The following is a 20,069-nucleotide window of genomic DNA, read 5'->3' as shown; positions in this document are numbered from 1 at the left end:
AACTTTTGAGAATTTGCTAAAATCGTAGTAAAATTACAGGAAATGGCATAGAAAGGATTAAGAAATTTGAGACCCTTTAGAAAGTAACGAAGATTTATTATGCAAGAAATACTTAGAGACAGTACTAAAAGGATGAAAAAAGTATAAGGCCTCAGAAGTTCATATGTGATAAATTAGTTTTTTTTTAAATATGGTGGCCATGATGTTTGTGATAAACTACTGAAAACTACTCTTTTTTTCTTTTTTTTAAGGGGAAGTACCTACGGATTTTAGGAAAACTTTAAGGTTAATGTTCTCGCTATCTCAGTTCTTCAAATGGTACATACAACTGTATGTAGAACTGTAATACTATTAAAGTATTGAAAAATAGTTCAATTTGAAACGTGATAAAAAAAAACTGTGGAATTCTGTCAACTCAGTTGCTTAAACACGTTTTTATCCTGATTTACATAGCCTCTTATATTTCGACGATATTTTTTCCTAAGCCTTTCCTGGTATTAATTTCATGAAATGTAATTTTCCCTATGTAATCCAGTCCCTATGTAAATTTCGTGTATCTTATTTTTCTCTGTTTTAATTGTAAATTTTGTCCTTGAGTTCTCCCCAAAAGAAAAAAAAATCGTCGAGTTCAAGTCTGGTCAACATGTCGATGATCATTACACCTCTTCGTCCAATACATTTCGTAGAAAAATTTTCATCAAAATACTCATGGACGATTCTTAAATAATGTGAATGGTTATACAAATTTAAAATAAAGGTCATATGAAGCAAACTGCTGCTGTAACTGGAAAACCTCTTAATAATTTAGCATTTCAAGATACTTGTCTTATGTGGCTCCGTCTAAAAACTAGTCCAAAGTCTGAGTTTGGGGAGCTTGTGGTTAAACAAATTACCATGTAACATCTAAGATTCAAATGCCATATCAGACGGAAAAACGCATAGTCCGGCTGCAAGATCAAGACACATTGACACTGGGATGATTTAGTTATTATTCTAATGATAAATCCATGTTCTCACTATACTAGTATGAACAATAACATTGGTTTATATGACCAGAAAATTTGAAAGAAGCTTAACTCTTTTACAGAATGCTTTTTATAATTCACGGGTTTCCAAACATCGTTGAGCTTAATTTCACTAAGTAGCAGCTGCTTTTCTGGATCATCCTCAAGTACACCGTGAATTAGTCTATGTCGTTATGCATTCAAGCCAATGAATTTCGGGGTTTGCCTGATAGAAGTTTACGATATGCCCAGTTCAGATACCTACAAAGTCTATACTCACATACATAGGTCAGATACATAAACCTATTCTACATATTTTAGTTCACCTATGTTTGGTGGCGAGTTGTTTGGTAAGAAAACACATCTTTGGTAAGTTGTTGGGACTAAGATGAATATTAGATTGGACCAAGTTATATGACAAGCAGAAGTGTGTTATTGGCAGATTTGTTTCTATCATTTCTATATGCATAATTTCTCCAACGCCATTGCATTGGAAACCATAGTAAATTTAGAATCACCAAGAATCAAGAATTAAATCAGAATTGAAAGTACAAGGTGGAATCGGGATAGATATAACGATATACGCGTGACATTTCGCCACTTGTCGAAGGAAAAACTACCGCTAGCATGAAGTAAAATGACCAGCGATGTATGTCTCCGGTGAAAGCTAAAAAAAAAAAAAAATAATAAAAAAAAAAAAAAAAATATGCAACAGAACTCAAATAAGGGGATATGTACAGATGTCAGCCTGATCTTCACAATAACGAAGTCTAGGCCAGATCCTGAATGTTAATGTCTCCAAGATCAGCACCATTTTACATGTTTGATATTAGGACCATCCACAGTGGTGTGGGGGGGGGGGGGGCTAGTGGAAAGACATAAAGGCATCTAATAGAAAAATATTGGGTAATAGGTGTCTAGTTCTTTTCCATGCCAAGTTTTGCTACTTTTTCCTACAAGTTTTGCTTTGTTTTTCCTACTTTGAAAATAAATTTGATCACACTCATACATAAAGAATTCGTATTTCTGTTAAAAAGGACTAAGAATTATTAACGAAAGCTAATGTATAAATTGTAATTTTCTTTAGTCAAGGAAACAGTCATTACAGAATGTGTACGCTAATGCTAACATATCAATGTTGTTTAAGTACTATTACTTCTTTTTTGTGCCATTAAGCTGATATCAAATGAAAAGGGAACCCTTTTTAATAAAACGACAAGGCTCATTTTAGGAATTTATTACGGGTCTTGATTTCTCCTTTGTGAAGGAACAATTACTTTATTGGAAAGAATATTGCTTTGATAAATATAAGAAAATGAACGTGGGAGCTTGCTAGTTAGTTATCGAAGGGCCAACAAATGCCAGCACGAAAATAGACATGTACAATGAGGGAGCTCCATCTAATGCTGGATTGGGGGACAAAAAGTGGGACCATTATCATAATTATCGGTACGTAAATGAAGAATTTTATAAGAAAACTGGTTACATTTCTATGAGCTGAAAGGCATGGTACTCGGTCGAAATGATCTAAAATTTGTGAAATAATTTATTGAATTCTACGGGGTGGATGAAACAGGCTTAAACAAACTTCCCCTCTTTTGACTATAGGAAAAAATATAACGCTTCCAAGACATCAAGTATCTGTGGATAATGTTTTTGCTGGAGAGGGGCTCGTAACCCTGGTAAAAGTTTATGTCCAGAGATGATTTCTATCTTAGTGCCATGGTTAGTGTCATTGATAATGATGAGTGAACAAAACAAAATCACAGGAAAAAGTTACTTCTTTTTTTCCTTTTATAGGACTTATTTACAGGGACCGATAATTCCTTTGTAGGGAGTCTTTTCTCCAAGATTGTTCGGAAAGCGATTACTTTTATAAATTAGGAAAGAGAAGCGTAGGCCACTAGTTGCTTTTCTGTTGAATATTGGAAAAGAAAGGAAAGCCCTTTGAAATCTTTTATGAGAACGATTGTTCGTGATAGTCTAAGGCTATTCGAAAATCTAGGTCAAATTAAAACTTTCTTCTCGCTTACGTCTTTAGCTTGAAGAATTTTATTGATCTCATAGTTCATAAGCCAAATCCATTAATGAAATATAAATATATTGTTCCTTATTCGTAATTTCAAACTTTTTGCTTTCTTAAACGGAAATATTCATCGTTTTGCATTAATTTTTTAATAGTAAGATCATTTTTGCCTCTTCTTAAATATAATCGGAAATTTAAATTACAAGTTAGGACTTACTAAAGACTTATTGTGGTTATAGGACACGGTCCTATAATGGACTTGTGGTTGGCTAGGACACGTTCTGTGGATGAGCGATAGTAGGTTTCCCCAGATCATCCTTGCCGAGCAACCGTCCAGGACCTAACGAAAAGCAGGTCACCACCGTTTGGATTGGGACTATGTCATAATGAAATATTTAACGGAAAATGGCAACTTCTTGGGAGGGTGTAAATAGGGAGGCTTTAAATAGATTGGGATGGAGGAACGAGTAGCTGCGTTAGCCACAGGCGTCTTGGTATTGCAGTTAGTTGTTGTTAGTAGCATTAGTATTGTGGTTATATTGAGCTTCAAAGCTATTTAAATGTTATAGTACAATAAAGTATATTTAGTTGGTAATATTACGAGACTTAATATTTATTAAATAGGGTTTAAGCTAAGACAGAACGTGTCCTTGGCCCTGAGTAACCTTTTTATTCTCTTTGGAGTGTGGGAGAAGTGCCACAATTTTCTAAGAGAAAAGCATAATTTTTAATCAATTATCTCGGTTTTTTTTTCATAGTCTCATTTGAAAACTCCTAAGCTTTTAGAAGAGTCGATGGAACTTGAGCAATCCCAATAATTTTTTCTTTGGAATGTACTACGCCTATATTTGAGAAAATGACATCTCATAGTACCTAAAAAAAAGGCAACTATACTGGATAAAGAGGGGGAAATGGTTGGGTTAGAGTGATTTTTTTAGTTGTAAGTCTTGCTGGTTTCATATTATGTGATGGACTCGATAAGTTTTCATAAGAAAGAATTGTCTTTTAGTAAAGAAGGCAAAAGGCGCAGTCAAATTCCAGAATCATTAAAGTCATAAAGGCACTATCGGAAAAGAAGTTTTTCGGAAACCTTTTTTTTGGAAAAGGAGAAAGCCTTTCGATTTACTTTAACTGAAACCTAGTAAACAATAAAGCCCAGTGAATTAGACAACGGAACCACTCAAATATGAAATCATACCCCAAAGAAGCAACCTTTCAAAAGGTCTGTGTGCAATTATATCTTGTCAAAAGATAAGTGCATTACATCATGTTGTATATGAAGATATTATTTTTGTATATTGCATTTTCTTTAAACATTATCTTTTGTTTATTAAGAAGCACTAGACATAGCCATTTCCTTTAAATGATCCCTTAAACATCTCACTACGGTGTTTCAGCACCCTCCTAGCGGCGATAGAAAAAAGAGAATAAGAAACGGAATTTCCTTTTTGCTGATGATGGGGGACTTTAATTCTTCTAAATATGATCTTACGGCCCTGATGATTCCAATGGCACGGTTTTCATTTGGATCAAACAGCGTACCTGTGGGGCTTAAGGCTGTTCTTCAAAATTCTAATAAATTTGTTTTTGTAATGAGATTTTACCATTAAGATTAATCAAAATTATAGTTGCCATTTCTGAATTAGTCTCAGATGGTGATTCTTTCTCACTCGACAGTTTTTCTTAACGTATTTTCAAATTGTCAGTTGCTGTGGGGTAGGATTCGTTCTTACAAGATTGCAGAGGATGCTGCAATCGTGGTATGCTTAAGCACTACCTAACTTGCAATCAGTCACTTGTAAAATAATAAGATGTGCGAAAAAAAGTGCTTCAACCCTGCCGCCTAGGGACATAATGAAAGAAGGTTTAGGATGTCTAAGCAATGTTTAATTGATGACAGATTTAGACAACGATAAGCATTAGACAGATGACAAGCTTTAGTTAGACTGGGGTGAAGGAGAAGCGTGAGCATCTGTGTTGGGCTGACACATCTTACTGCTGCAGTGTATCATATTGACAGTTTTAGCTTAATATCTGAGCCACATTATGCTCATATTTGTGGATAACATAAAAATTCCGCACGACTAGAGCGTTAGTTATGTGTCCCTTTCACGATCTCTAGAGTAAGGCAAAAATTTTTGAAATTGGAAAAGAAGAGAGATTGCAATAGCAGTTTTTCTTCTTGAAGATAATTCTGGGAAAAGATACAAAGATACAAAAAATCTCCATAGTTGAAAACAACTAAACCTGTGTTTGCATCATACTCTTTGCTATATCCTCTCCTCTCAGTCTCCTTAATATTATTCATAAATCGTCTAGTGACTAGTAGAGCTTGAAGGCTATTGCAGCATGATAGAGAGCTGTTAAAGAGCTGATTTAAAAGCTCTTTTTTAATCTAAGGGTGGTTTATAAATTTGACTTGATAAAGCTATCTTGAAGTGTCATATGACACCCACAAAGTTTACTCGGGGTTATTTTTTCCATTTTTCGAAATGAAAATGCCAAAAAAGGGCCCTTTCCAATAAAAAGTCTCCAAAAAGGAATTTTTCAAAATATACGTAGGGGTAAAATTTAAGGTGGACGGCCATTCGATTTCGCTTAAATAACTAGTGCTCATGTAACATTTTAGAGAGATGATTAAATGCTGGGCTCTTTCGAGTTTTTTGGAGAGTGAAAATCGTTTTGGAAAAGTTAATGATTTCATAGACGGTAAAAGACTAGATAGGCATATGAGCTCGCCTCTTAGGTACTTGCCTGTTGCTATTCTATATCGCTTCGTCGGTTTTGCGTTTTCAGTAAAGCAGTAGTTTTTCCGAATTCTATAAATATAGGGAAATATCACGAGTCAGTTCGCTCTTTACTTTCATAATAGAAAACTTATTTTCTTTGAACTAGTTCTACTACAAAATAAATACTTGCTGAAGTGAGTCTTAGTGGGATTTTTTTTTCTAGAAACTAATACTCGATTCTTCAGTGTAAATTTTTAGAAACTTGAGAAAAATTATGAGGAGCAATATTACGGCATAGATGTGGACATATGGTTCACTCTGTTTAGCTCTAAAAATCTACATGCAGACAAGTTTGCAAAATAGTTCCCGGGGAAAAAAGGCTTGAATTTACATTAATGGCAATTTCTTTAGGGCAATTTCTCAAGTGCTTTCGCAGATGAACGTTTAACATTCATAAAGATCATATCGTATTTTCAAGAACTGTTTACTTTACATGGATGTTCCAAAATCTCTTTGGATAGAGAAAAATATATATATATATATAGATATATATATATATATATATATATATATATATATATATACATATATATATATATATATATATATATATATATATATATATATATATATATATATATATATATGTATATTTTTTTTTTTTAATAATTAATCGGCTCCAACGATTTCTTTGTTTTAGAAAAGACATAGAACCTAAAACTAGAATCAAAATTATAATTTGGTAAGAAGTTATTACTTCAGAAATTCTTTGGAAGAAGAAACCAACAGTACCTTAAACCAATAGACTGTATGTAGTCCTTTTTTCTATTTTGGTTTAAGAAGGTTTTTGACTCTGGGTTAGGATAATATTTTGCTTTTTTCTCATTCTTATTTGTCATTAGGATGAAAAGTTCAATCCAGTAGTGTTTGAGATTTTTTTTTTACGCAAGTAAAGTCGGCCCTTTGGTCTCGCTGGAGGGTCGTAGCATTAGTCACTTCTAATAAAGATCTGGTTCTGGCAACAACAAAAAGAAAAAAGAGCTCAAACCTGTTCTCAGATCAAGACTAATTCAGAAATGGAAAAACGCTTTGGACCGTACAAAGCCTCTATCTATCCAGGGGAAAATGGTCTATGCCACTTTAGACGCCCACGAAACATACAGGTGAGCTTGTCAAGCCGGTGAGAAATTCAATCTAGCTGTGTTAATGATTTTCTCTACGAAAGCGGAGGTAGTTCCTTAGTATATCCTATGAGGTTTGCAGGTTACTTATATTGAAGTTTCTGCCACAGCAAGACGGAACAAGCCTTTCCTGCTATAGCTTGTTCAAAGATGGGTTGAAAGGCGTGTTTGGATACAGTGTCAGCAGTCTCAAGACTGATTTTACGTCGGCAACAAATGCTCTAAACCTTTGCCTTTCAAATTTCTGGTGGAAGTAACCCTAGAGCAAAATGGGTTGAAGCAACCCCCTCAGCAAGATCAACAAGGGTCAGGGTTAGACTTAAGGTAATTATTACTGAGAAAATTAAATATATTTTTCAGTCAGGTTGTAAGAAAACTATGACAAACATATCCTGGACCTCAAAAATGTACTTAGTTACATTGGGTTGTCTTAATTTCTGCCTGAGAGTGGAGACAAAGAGCCCTAAAATAATGAAATTCTGATACGATATTTTATGCACGATGATCCAATTAGATTCGAAATTAAATGCAATTTTGGCAAGAAAAGAAGATGTTTATGGGCAATTAAAATCCGCCTACTTTCTTTGTCATCCTAACAAAAACTGGACTCCTTGATTTATCATCTAAGTTCCAGATGCACTCCGCCGCCCCGCTGCCTTTTCACAGAAAAGTAATTTTTAAAACAGCACAGGAACTCTATTGCCACTTATAAACTGCCAGATGCCTCCCGAGAATTCCAGCTGAGAGTTCGCTCTCACCTCTTTCTGTCATTACCTTTGGCTCATCAGTTGCGTTTCTTTCAGCGCTTCCACTAGCAACACAGTTTTTACGCTAAAAAACATTCATCATACTTATAATGTGACTATTGATGCTGAATTTTAAAATGTAATCAGAATTTTTCCATTGCCCCCACTTTTGCTCAATAATTTTAGTAATGTTGTTTGAAGAATGTGGCATTTAAATTTAGAAACTTTGTAGATGTGAGAAATTTTTCCAATGTAACGTATACGGGATTCTCAAATATGAAATCTGATTCTTGGGTTTTTAACTTTTTTTTCTTCTTCTTCCTCAACTATTCTAAAAAGAACTTCCCAAAATGAGTATACAAAGACTGGAAGCTATAAAATTTCGATTTAATTTTGAGTTTTATGTACAAATTTGCATTCCTATAGCCTTTCCAAACATGTTTTTTTTTATCAGTTAAAACTACAGAAATTTTGCGGACGACACAAAAATTACTACCATTTTCTATAGCTCAACGTAGAAATTTCCAATATTTTTACGTAGTGGTATTTCGCAGAGCAGAAAAAAAAAGTTGGAAACTTTTTACATACTCTAAGTGATTAATTTTTCCATTTTTTCGTCGCTTCGTTTTTGTGACAAAGACAACTTTTGATAATAGTTTGGGTAAAATTGGAAAACATTAGGTTTCTAGCTCGGAAGGATTCTCTGCTCGCTGAATAAACCTAAGTTTTCGATCTACATCCTAAATTAAGGTCTAGTAAAGTTATCCAAAGGACAATTGCAACCTTCCTCTGTCTGCAGGAAAAAGGCTTTCGATAAAGTTTGAAAATACTGTGCGAGGTAGATGAAACTCTTAAATTGATGTTAAGACCAAATTAGGACGGGAAGATATTTTCAGGCTTCTGCTTCCATTCATTTCCTGCTCTTAAGGCTTGTAACGCCCTTGAATGTCGTAACTGTGCAAAAAAAACCAAAAAAACAAAAAAAAACGATGTGACTTATAATCATGCTCAAATCCTAGGAACCAACTTAACAAAGCCGTATAACTGCTGAGCCTTAAAATTTCCTTTTTTCGAATTCGCGACTTGTCTTAGAAGATTGTTAAAACCCTAGATGTAGGGATGAGTTGGAGGTAGGAGCCTTAAAACTCCTTTGTCTGCTCTAATTTTGGGTCTGGATCAGTTCCAGAAATTTTTATTTACTTGGTACAATAATTGAAAGTTAGGAAAAATCTTTTAAATTGAAAGGTAATTGAAAGTTAGGAAATCATTGAAAGTTAGGAAAAAGCCTCTTTTTTAGTTTTAGCGCAGATGGTACGTGACTCGATGCTGGTCATTAAATGCAGAGTAAAATAAAAGCTTTCTCATTCTAGGTGTTTTAAATGACGCTATTTTCGATGAGAATCATGATGAAATGGTTGTCGTCAAAGATATTGAAATGTTTTCCATGTGTGAACATCATCTTGTACCTTTTATTGGAAAAGTCTCTATTGGATACCTACCAAATAATAAAGTTCTTGGTCTAAGCAAGCTGGCCAGAATTGTTGAAATATATAGCAGGAGATTACGAGGTACATTTTTTTAATTTACTAAAAATAACTGCAATCATCTCAAAAAAAATTCCAAGATTATAAAAACCCTCTCTGTCTACATTTCTCTCTATCTCTCACACTCCCTCTCTCTTTCTCTCTCTATATACTTCTCTCTCCGCCTTTTTTGAAACCAAAATGGCACCCAAAAATTCTTGACGTTTCATTTCTCGCCCAGTACACGCTCGGGGCTCCTACCTAGTCAATGAAGCGCATTTTTTTTTCTTAAACCGCATTGAAATATTCTAACATATATTTGGCCTTGCAACAAATTTTAAATTCAACCCCCCCCCCCTACAACCTGGAAAACCCTCTATCTCCTTTTCCTACTTCCTAGAGTTGGTTGTGTACGTCCAGCCTTTTGAAAAAATTAAAAATTGACTGCAGAGCAAAATATACTCTTATATAACCTCTTATATAATTTATATTCCTTGTTGGTTAGACAATATCAATAACCTTGAACAAGCAGCTGTTCACAGCAAATTTGGAACAAATAATAATAGCTATCGTCTTAACTTGAATATCAAGTGCCAAATTGGAACTTAAAGATGCAAGCGTTTTATCAGTGCATCATAAAAAAAATATTTATTGAGGGTGCGCTCGAGAAACCTATTTTATAATTGAATTAACTATATGCTAGTATTTTTGTCCAAAAATAAATTAAAAGCACTGATTTGATCCTTTACAAGCTCGCCAAATGTGCATTATTGCAATCTCAAAAGAAAAGAAAGTCCAACCTAGAAAATTCCTCTTAACCATCGTGCATTCTCTGGAAAATATCCCTCTGGAAAATTCCTAACTGTGAAAAACTCCCCCTTTGCCGAAAATCCTCTCTCCAAAAATTCTTCACCGCGAAAAATTCCTCTGCGTATTAGTAGGGATTGTATTTTCAAATTTAAAAGTATTTGGGAAATTTTCTTACAGACAATTCACCCCCGCCCTGGAAAACTCTGTGGAAAATCACTCGTTAAAAATCTCCCCAGGAAATCCTCCTTGCAAAAAATATCCCCCCAGAAATCCCCTCTGACAATGCCCTCCACAGAGAATTCCCCTCTACATTTCCCCTACTGGACAATTTTCGCCAAATGTAAAATAACATCAGGATTTTAAATTTAAAAATATTTGAAAAATTAGGTCACCTATCGGTTGCTGTTGGATAATCAGTATCCAGATAATGTGAATAGCGTGATATTTGAACGTAAGGAACTGTCAAGTATATTTCTTAAAGGGTCTCTAATTTTTTTTTCATTGCGAAAATTATCAGGAGGATCTTGGTGGGGAGAGGGGTTAAAAAAATATATGCCTAAAACTTTCGCAAGATTGCACTCAACAATGTCTTTAAGTGTCTTGGTGATCAGATGAACAATATAGAAATACATGCAGGATACATAGTCAAACACACTGACAAATATAATTTCGATTGTTTATCGATTATGTATATAGATTTGGATGTAATGAACCAAAGCTGGTAACATTTTAGGTCTCTCTTAATATGAAGGTGCAAGTCCTCTCTAATAGGAAGAACTAAGTAAATTTTGCCATTACAATATTTATTTTTGGGACGCAAATAATAGGCCTAATAAATAAATAGTCACAAGTAATGATAACTGTCTTCTGGAATGCAAACTAGGTAATCCACGCAATTTTATTCACATTCAGGTGCTATGCATTTCATTTATGACAATCAAATAGTTCGTGGTAACGAACTAAGTAAGGTAAGCTCCTAATAAGGAGCTACTCGGCCAAATATTAACCGAAACTCGAAATAAAATGGAATATTGATAACAACATATACAGAAAAACTATTGACTTGTTATGCTGATTCAAAGTATATAAAATTCTTTATGTTTTTTTTATCCATCTAAAGCTACGAGCCTGAGAAAATTTGTCATATTTCTAAAAAAAATGGGGAAATCGCCCCCAAAATCCAAGCGATTTTAATTAAAATCAGATTTAGCATATCAGAGAACCCCACTGTAAACCCTTTCATCTCCTATTTTAAAAAAGTGTGAAATTTTGTATTTTGTCTGAAGATAGATCACTGATTGTTTGCTTTAATTGTTTTTTTTTCCTTGTGGTGATCATATCAAACCAATGGTCCTAGAAGATCGACAGAAAGCTCATTTGAACGAGAACTAGTCACCTCCCCCAAACTCTTGGTTTCCCAAACACACTCGATCAAAATTTTGAGATAGCTATTTTGTTCAGCCTGGTTGAAAGGTCCGAGAGCTATGCCTCTGACGATAACATGATCTCCAGGCTCCTAGGAAAGGGCTATAACTTATGTAATTTTCCCATTGTTTACATATAGTATTCATTGTTGGGAAACAGATAGAATCTTTCGGGGAGAAATTTGCTGCAGGGGGAGTATTTTCCAAGAGAAGAATTTTTCCTGGACCTGAGGTATAACGTAGGAGGATTGAAATTTCTTTGTATGATTTGATTTCCGGTCAAATTAAATAAAAAAAGCAACTTCTTTCATTTCAGAGTAAGAAGCTATATTGAAAATTAAAACGAACAGAAATTATTCCGTATATGAGGGGGATTGCCCCATCTTCAATACCTCGCTTGAGTTTACGCTAAAAGTTTGATTTTTTGCAAAAATTTTTGTAGAAACGACAAGTGAAACACAAGGACTGTTAAATTTGAATGAGAAGCATTATTGATGATTTTCAAGGCTTAGCGTAAAGAGTGAAGTATTGAGGAGGGGAGAGTACTCCTCAAATACGGAAGTTTTCCCTTTAGATTTAAGTTTCAATGTTGCTCCTTACTTTCGTAACAGCAAAAACCACATTGTCTTTCCATCATATGAAAAACAATACCGGTTGCATAACTTATGAGGCCTTGAGGCGTAAATAATTTGGTCAGTCTGATATCACTCGAGCCCGGCAAGTGTCCGATTGGCTATCACTATGTCGTCAGCAAAATTATGTTGTCAAATTTTGTTGGCAACAAAAGTATTATAGCCTCTTAAGTCAAGTTCTCCTAAATATTTGGTTGTATTAATGATATTTTGAGTAGGTTAATTTTATTTCAAAAGCAATTTTGCGTTTTTTTTTTAATCAACAGAATTAATAAAGTCCAAGGCATTTTCTCTCAACTCCGCCGCCATTTCTGTTACTGACAGGATAACGTTATGAAGATAAAAAATTGTATCTGATCTGCTATCCGTTAGATCTGTTCTCTTCTATGCAGTTGGGACTTGACCACTGAAGACACCTCATCCCGATGAAATGGAAGTCGTTGACCAGCCGCTGTTCACGGAAAATCATGAGGGGATTCTCCGACAGTATTGCTTTGTGTTCGCTTGGCCATGTCCTGAAAAGACCCAATGACCGAATCATCAAGCAAGTGCTTCTAGCTGCTTCTTTTCCAGATTGGTGCAGACATCCTGGTGGTCAATTGGAGAATTGGTGGGCAACTGTCAAGAACGATCTCGATACCAGTGTGGATTTTAAAAGTTTGAAAGAAAGGGGGAACGCTGCCAGCTCCGGTTTTCTGAAAAGCTGGCACACGATTGAGACAAATGAAGTCGACTCACTAATCCTTTTAGTCTGAATAATCTTAAGCTGTTTCTCTGACTGACTTAGCAATGTTGTACCAAAATAATGTTCTAACTTGTTTGCAGTTCAAGAAAGACTTACAAAGCAAATTGCAGAATCTGTTGTCGAGGCTGTCAATCCACGAGGAGTCGGAGTTATCGTCGAAGCTTCGTAAGTGTTTATTTTCAGTTTCGTTAATGGTACTTTAGTGTTTATTTTGTTTGTGATCCACTGAAAACTAGGTTTTGAATTGCGTTCTTTTTTGTTATAATTTAAAAAACAATTTAAAAAATAAAATTAAATAATTTAAAATATTTTTTTTTTTAATAATATTTTGTTTAACTTTTTGTTATTAACAAAATAATTCTAGTTATGCCAGAATCTCTGAATTTATGGTAACTGTGAGACGTAAAAAAGATACCCCTTCTCCTTTTAATCACCATAAGTGTATGATAAGTCGAAATGACGATCAATTTCTTATACCTATTTAAGCCACCCTCGGCTCAATATTGCCATAGCTATGATGCAAAACAACGACTTGCACTTGCTAGCTCTAGATTTTGAAGACCGGCCAACTTCTGGAAAAACAACCATTCAACAACCTCAAACTTTAACTTTTCCACAGCCAAGTCATCCGCATAGCCATGTATAGATACTCAACATGTGCACTGAAAATCGAATACAAAACAAAATTCCAACATTCAAGATTAAATGCTTCCGTCATGTTGCGAAAATCAAATACAGTTGTTGCACCCCTAATTTGAATCGCTCATGGCTGAAGTCCACTGAAACATTTTTTAAAAAGCTAAGAAGCAACAACTGTACTGATTGTGTAGTAGTAGAAAATGGTCGGCCATGTCAAGCGAATGAAGCAAGCTTTCTCCTGAAAATTGGCTTTTATTTTTCTCTCAATGGCCTTCGGTCAGGAGGAAGACTGTGAAAGTAGACCTTTGATAGCCCAAGATAGCCCAGCTGTCACTCACTGCACCAGATAGAGCGATATACCAGCCCTCTTGTTAAAGGGGACTTGACAAAAGTTGACGTGATAAAAGTTGTTGGCCCAAGACACTTTGCGAGAATGGCTGGGATCAAAGTAAGCACGTAAGTAATTCTTACGTGAATTAACTACGTGAACTACGACGGGCTTCTTGCAATACTTCTTGTATCGCCGTTAATCATAAGTGAAAACTTAAATGTTGTTGGATCGTTAAAACATCCTTTTTTAGTTTGTCTTTGGAGTGTTTCCCCTTTTAGTTCGCTACTAGGGTTGTAATTTTTTTCGTTGCTTAATTTGTTTTACATTCGTTTAGTACAATAAATTCATTCACTGACTGATTATATTATGAACAGTTAACCAATTTTTTTATTAATTAAGTGTAAACGAAAATTCAAGCAAAAGTGGTTTGAAGCACATTAAACCTGCTGGACTACGCTAGAAGCATGATTTTTTTTTTTTTTTTTTTTTTTTTTTTTTTTTTTTTTTTTTTTTTTTTTTTGTCCTGCTCCAACACTTGCTGTTTAGAAATTCCGGTACATGATTACTGGTTTCATTGATTATGTATTTGCGTGGGTGTCAGAATTATGGTAAATTGAAGGTTGCCTTATGTTTTGAACAGGTTTAGAGGAGATAAATACAATTCTGTAATTGAAAGCTAGGTTTATTTTAAGGGAAAGAAAAAATAACGAAGTGAGTTGCGCACGTTTGGCCTCCCTTTAATTCGCGGAATCTTCTTAATCAGTATTGTCTAGTTAGTCTGGGACCTTTATCTGGTCATCTGTATCCCTCAGATGACTATTCTATCAGATTTTAAACTTTGGCACTCGAAATAGGCTAAAAGGGACTTGGACTCAGGAAAAATGCTTAGAGTCTTTGGCTCATAAAGATACTTGGAGCTTTGGTGTTTCCGAAGTCCCTAGAGCATTAGTTTGTTAGAAATTAGATGTGTTACTATCTAATCGGCAATTGTGAATAAAGAAATATCTTGACTAATGAAACTCTGCTATTGTATATAAAGCTTGCTTGGTAGCGCTGCCGAAAATTTTCACTTCTGCCATATTGTTGTATAAATTATATATCGGACCAAACGAAATATTTTTCCGTGCACGGAAAAAAATAACCAGGATACATCGGTTTTTAGCGTTTTCAAAGTGCGGCAAGTCTCAGAAAATTCAAAGATGTCAAAAATTGTTATTAGACGCGTCAGTTTCCAATTCTACTTGAAAATTTATTAGTGAAATATCGTAAGAAAAAGTAATGACCTTAGTATCAGTGCTAAAAATACTTTGATTTTCATTTGATTCCAATTCAAACTGGTCTTAGTATTAAAATTTTCGGTTTTATTTTCTTGTTTTATATTTTTTTTTTCTCATTTCATTTATTTTCATACATGTTTTATTTTCATTTTTGTTTTATTTTCATTATTTTTCGGTTTTATTTTCTTGTTTGTTTTTTTTTTTATTCCTCTCTTTTCGTTTTCCAGTCACATGTGTATGGTGATGAGAGGTGTTCAGAAGATCAATAGCAAAACAATTACTTCTTCAATGCTGGGCGAGTTCAGATCAGATTCAAAAACACGAGAAGAATTTCTGACATTCGTTCGGGGAAAATGATGTGATTCTAGTCAAATTGCTAAGATTTGGTCTACCTTCTCTAATAACTTCAGAGATGTAAACAACATTTCCTTAATGTCGTTAAGTTTTTTTCATTATTTTTTAGTGTTGAAAATATTTTATTTAGAGTATTTTTGTGACTTTATATTGTTTGACAAGTTATTAAATTTTGTGACAGATTCTAATCTATTTTGATTTTTCCTGTTGAAGAAATTCTGAATGTAGAAGGTCGTAAAATTTTTATTTATTTTAGTGTCTGGCAAAATATCAAAACATAAGTTTTGGTTATCTAGGTATGTGATGCAAAGCAATATTTCATGTTTGCAGAATCCTTAAATACATTTAAATAATATATACAAAACGATGATCATACATAAATGACTACAGTGGCGTAGCCAAGGAGATAATTTTTCTATAGTATTTTTCACCGATCCTAGCGGATGTTCAAGTGGATTCCACATATTCCTTCTGGTTCATTAAATGAGAAAAAAAAATCTTTTTCAACTGAAAGAAAGGAGTAAAGCGAAGACTTAAACGAACTGAAATTATTCCACATATAAGGGGGATTGTCCCCTCCTCAATCTCTTGTTCTTCAAGCTAAATGTTTTTAGTACTTCCAAAAATGCTTCTCATCCTAATTAAAAACTCCTTGTGTTTCATGAGTTGTTCTTACAAAATTGGGACAAAAAGTCAAACTTTAGCGCAAAGAACGGGTTATTGAAGAGAGGGTATTCCGCATCATATACGGAATAATTTCTGTTCATTTTATGTTTTAATGTTACTCCTTACTTTCAGCTGAAAAACTTGTTCTTTTATTTAATTCCTGATCATGTTCCAAATAATTCTGGAAACCTGCCTCCCTCTCCATGGAAATATCCCACCATTTAAAGTTCCTCCCCAGTAAACTCCCCCCCCCCTGCCCTGCACAATACCATCCTTGCTGAAAATTCCTCTTGAAAAATTTCTTGTGGACTATTCCGCCTGAAAACTTTTCCTTAGCATACTTTAATTTTAAAAAAAAGACTTTTTTTTATTGAATTTCTGATCGTTTTGTATATAGTGCCGACTCCCTCCCCCCACCCACCCAATGGAAATTCTCTTCCATGTAAATCCCCCCATAGAGAATTTCTCCCTTGGAAAATCCACCTGTGGGAAAAGCCCTCAGGCAATTCCAATCCCGCTGAATATTTTCCCAGACAATTCCCCCGCAACATCTCCACGTGCGAAATTGGGTCGCCAAAGAGAAAGTCAGACAAATAAAAGAATTCGTATAGTAGTTCTGTTAAATTTTCCCTGTGTAAAATTCCTCCGGGACATTTCACCTCCGGAGCTTCCCTCACCACGGAAAATTCTCCCCGTGGAAAATTCCCCATGCTTCCCCGAAAAATGTATGTACTCTTGCTAATAAGAAATTTTATGTGTAAATAGTGGGCAAATATCATACTTCAGAGCCCCTTCCCTTGGGGCTTTGGAAGGTTGTGTTATCTCCAAAGGCATGTATGTCAACTATACTAAATAAATGGGCTATACCAAGATTTCGATCTGACTCAAAAGATTTTTGGGGGAAAAGGCGTGGGAGGGGGGCTAGTTGCCCTCCACTCTTTTTGTTCACTTAAGAAAGGCATTATAGCTTTTAATTTCCGTTTGTATCTACCCTTTCCCTATTTCCTGGACCATTTGTTCGATACTATCACCCCTGGGAAAAACATAAATAAATCCACAAGCATTCGGGATTTTTCTTCTGGGAAAAAAAAATACAAAATTCGACATTTTTGCAGATGGGAGTTTAAAGCTTCTCCTGCAGGGTTCTCTGATTTATTGAATCTGATGACGAAATTTTCATTAAGATTTCTTGACTTTTTAGGGGTGTTTCCCCCCACTATCGAATATCAGACAAATATTCTCTGGCTTGCAGCTTTCGATAGATAATATTAAACTTAATGAATCTTATGTGTTTTGAATAACCATGAAAAGCCAATTCTTTTGATGCATCTGTTGTTGTCAAAAATTCCTGTTTAGAGTTTCGGTTACTAATGGGCCGAGTCACTGCTTTCTTACAGTTCCTTACCACAAACTGTTTGATCAACAGCCGTAAACAATTTACAACCGAGCCTGGTTTGAGCTGAGCACATTTCCTCTCTTTTTGATCCAATCCTTGCATCCTATTAAATAAAAAAACAAGTTTTCTTAACTGGAAGTAAGGAGCGACATTAAAACTTAAAACGAACAGAAATTACTTCGTATATGAAAGAGGCTGCTTCCTCATCAACGCCCCGCTCTTTACGCTAAATTTTGACTCTTTCTCTCAATTCTTCTTTTTAAAACAGTAAAAAACTTTAGCGTAAAGAGCTGGGCGTTGATGATGAAGCAGCCTCTTTCATATACGAAGTAATTTCTGCTCGTTTTAAGTTTTAATGTCGCTCCTTACTTTCAGTTCAAAAAACTTGTTTTTTTATTTAATTTCTGAACGTTTCTGAATCAATGCATGTTTTGATTTTGGCTCTCCGCAGAGGAATAATTAAAGCGAAATTTGCATATTTTTTTTTTCGGCTAAATGGCTTTCTCATAATTTTGATCGAATGATTTTGAGAAAAAAAGAGCGGGGGAGGAAGCCTAGTTGCCCTCCGATTTTTTGGTTAATTAAAAAGGCAACTAAAACTTTTAATTTTTTACGAACCTTTTTATTAGTAAAAGATTTACATAACTTATAAGTCAGCTTACGTAAAGAACTTTTTTATTCTCATGTTTTTATTACATATATGAGGGGGTTCGCCCCCTCGTCGGTACCTCGCTCTTTACACTAAAGCTTAAATTTTGTCCCAATTCATTAAGAATGACCCCTGAATCACAAAAGCCGTAGAATAAATCGTTGAAATTACTAAAAATACTTTAGCGTAAAGAGAGAGGTATTAGGAGGAGGTGAGCCCCTCATATGGGTAATAATTTCTGTTCGTTTTAAGTTTTAATGTTGTTCCTTACTTCCAGCTGAAAAAACTTTTTCATATTTATTTTTTCATTGTTTTTTTAAATAATGCTAGTAAATTCTGCACTCCCTTCATGGCAATTTTCTTCCCCCATGACAAATTCTCGATGGAAAGTTCCCCCAGCATATCTCCCTCTTCTCAACCCCTCCCCCAACCAAAAAAATCCTCCTGAAAACGCCTGTACACTTCCCAATAACCATTACTATATGCAAGCACTGGTCAAAGTTTGTAACTCGTTGCCCCTCCCACGGGGACTGTGGGGGAGTAAGTCGTCCCCAAAGACATAGTTATAAGGTTTTTCGACTACGCTGAATAAAATGAAATTTTGATCTGTTGACTTTGGGAAAATAATTAGCGTGGGAGGGGGCCTAGGTGCCCTCCAATTTTTTTGGTCACTTAAAAAGGGCACTAGAACTTTTTATTTCCGTTATAATGAGCCCTCTTGCAACATTCTAGGACAACTGGGTCGATACGATCACCCCTGGAAAAAAAAACAACAAACAAATAAACACGCATCCGTGATCTGCCTTCTGGTAAAAAATACAAAATTCCACATTTTTGTAGATAGGAGCTTGAAACTTCTACAGCAGGGTTCTCTGATACGCTGAATCTGATGGTGTGATTTTTGTTAAGATTCTATGACTTTTAGGGGGTGTTTCCTCCTATTTTCTAAAAAAACGCAAATTTTCTCAGGCTCGTAACTTTTGATTGGTAAGACTAAACTTGATAAAACTTATTTATTTAAAATCAGCATTAAAATGCAATTCTTTTGATGTAGCTATTGGTATCAAAATTCTATTTTTTAGAGTTTTGGTTACTATTGAGCCGGGTCGCTCCTTACTACAGTTCGTTACCACGAACTGTATGATGAGATCATTATTGTAGAGCTTGACAGTGTCTGCAACTGTGCCACTTGTCTGCTCAGTTTTTTTGTTGTTGTTTTACCTCCTTGTTAGCTTAGAACGTTATTGTAGTCTATTGGGCGGTTGGTGGGTGCATTCATTTCTTAAATAATGTGTCTAATGTCCTTCTGGTCTGATAGGACCATCTTACTGCCTTTACGCCTCCTTTCATGCCCACTTAAGACAGGTAGAGATGGCAACTCAATTATTTATATATTATAAGACCAAAAAAGAAATGGCAACTCAATTATTTATATGTATTATAAGACCAAAAAAAAGTATCGTTTGTATTTGATCTGCCCTCATGAAAAAAAAGCTTTTAATTGTTTTGTCTATGGTGATAGACGTTTGCTAAGGTGTCAAAATGAGGGCTTAAACCAACAAAACACAAAACTTAAACCAATGGGAAAATGTAAAATAGAAATCCCCCCCCCCCCGAGACAACTTTTCTGGACAAAATAGAAAACTTATTTAATGTTTTTTTTTTCGTGCATAACTTAAAAAATTAGAACTCAATTGAAAAAAAAATTAGTTATTCAGTATACATATATTATTTAAAATATCGTAAACAAATATCAAATTGAAGGTAAAATCATCCTTTGATATTCTTTATTTTATTTTTGAATTATTTGCTTATGATGAATCATATTAGTTTAAATGACAACCCTGATATTTTTTTTTATTTTGAAGTTAGTTTAGTTTAAAACACCTTGTCAAAGACAGGAAAGTTGCGCTTATCGTAATATTGCTTAATTAGTT

General features: G+C 34.7%; 1 protein-coding gene across 6 annotated transcripts in view; it reads left to right on the top strand.

Moving 5' to 3' along the window:
• Positions 1-15,578, top strand: part of LOC136031203 (uncharacterized) — a 91,388-nt gene extending 75,810 nt beyond the window's left edge. For all 6 annotated transcript variants that reach the window (XM_065710581.1, XM_065710589.1, XM_065710572.1 and 3 more), the window contains 3 exons: positions 9,057-9,254; positions 12,901-12,985; positions 15,295-15,578. In XM_065710581.1, coding sequence (XP_065566653.1) covers positions 9,057-9,254; positions 12,901-12,985; positions 15,295-15,424 — 413 coding nt within the window. In that variant the 3' untranslated portion in view covers positions 15,425-15,578. The remainder of the gene's footprint in view (positions 1-9,056; positions 9,255-12,900; positions 12,986-15,294) is intronic.
• Positions 15,579-20,069: the final 4,491 nt, after the last annotated feature.

Source organism: Artemia franciscana, chromosome 1 (genome assembly GCF_032884065.1).
Source record: "Artemia franciscana chromosome 1, ASM3288406v1, whole genome shotgun sequence".
Taxonomy (NCBI): domain Eukaryota; kingdom Metazoa; phylum Arthropoda; class Branchiopoda; order Anostraca; family Artemiidae; genus Artemia; species Artemia franciscana.
Note: the sequence above shows the minus strand (reverse complement) of the source record. Positions and strands in the feature narration are given on the sequence as shown.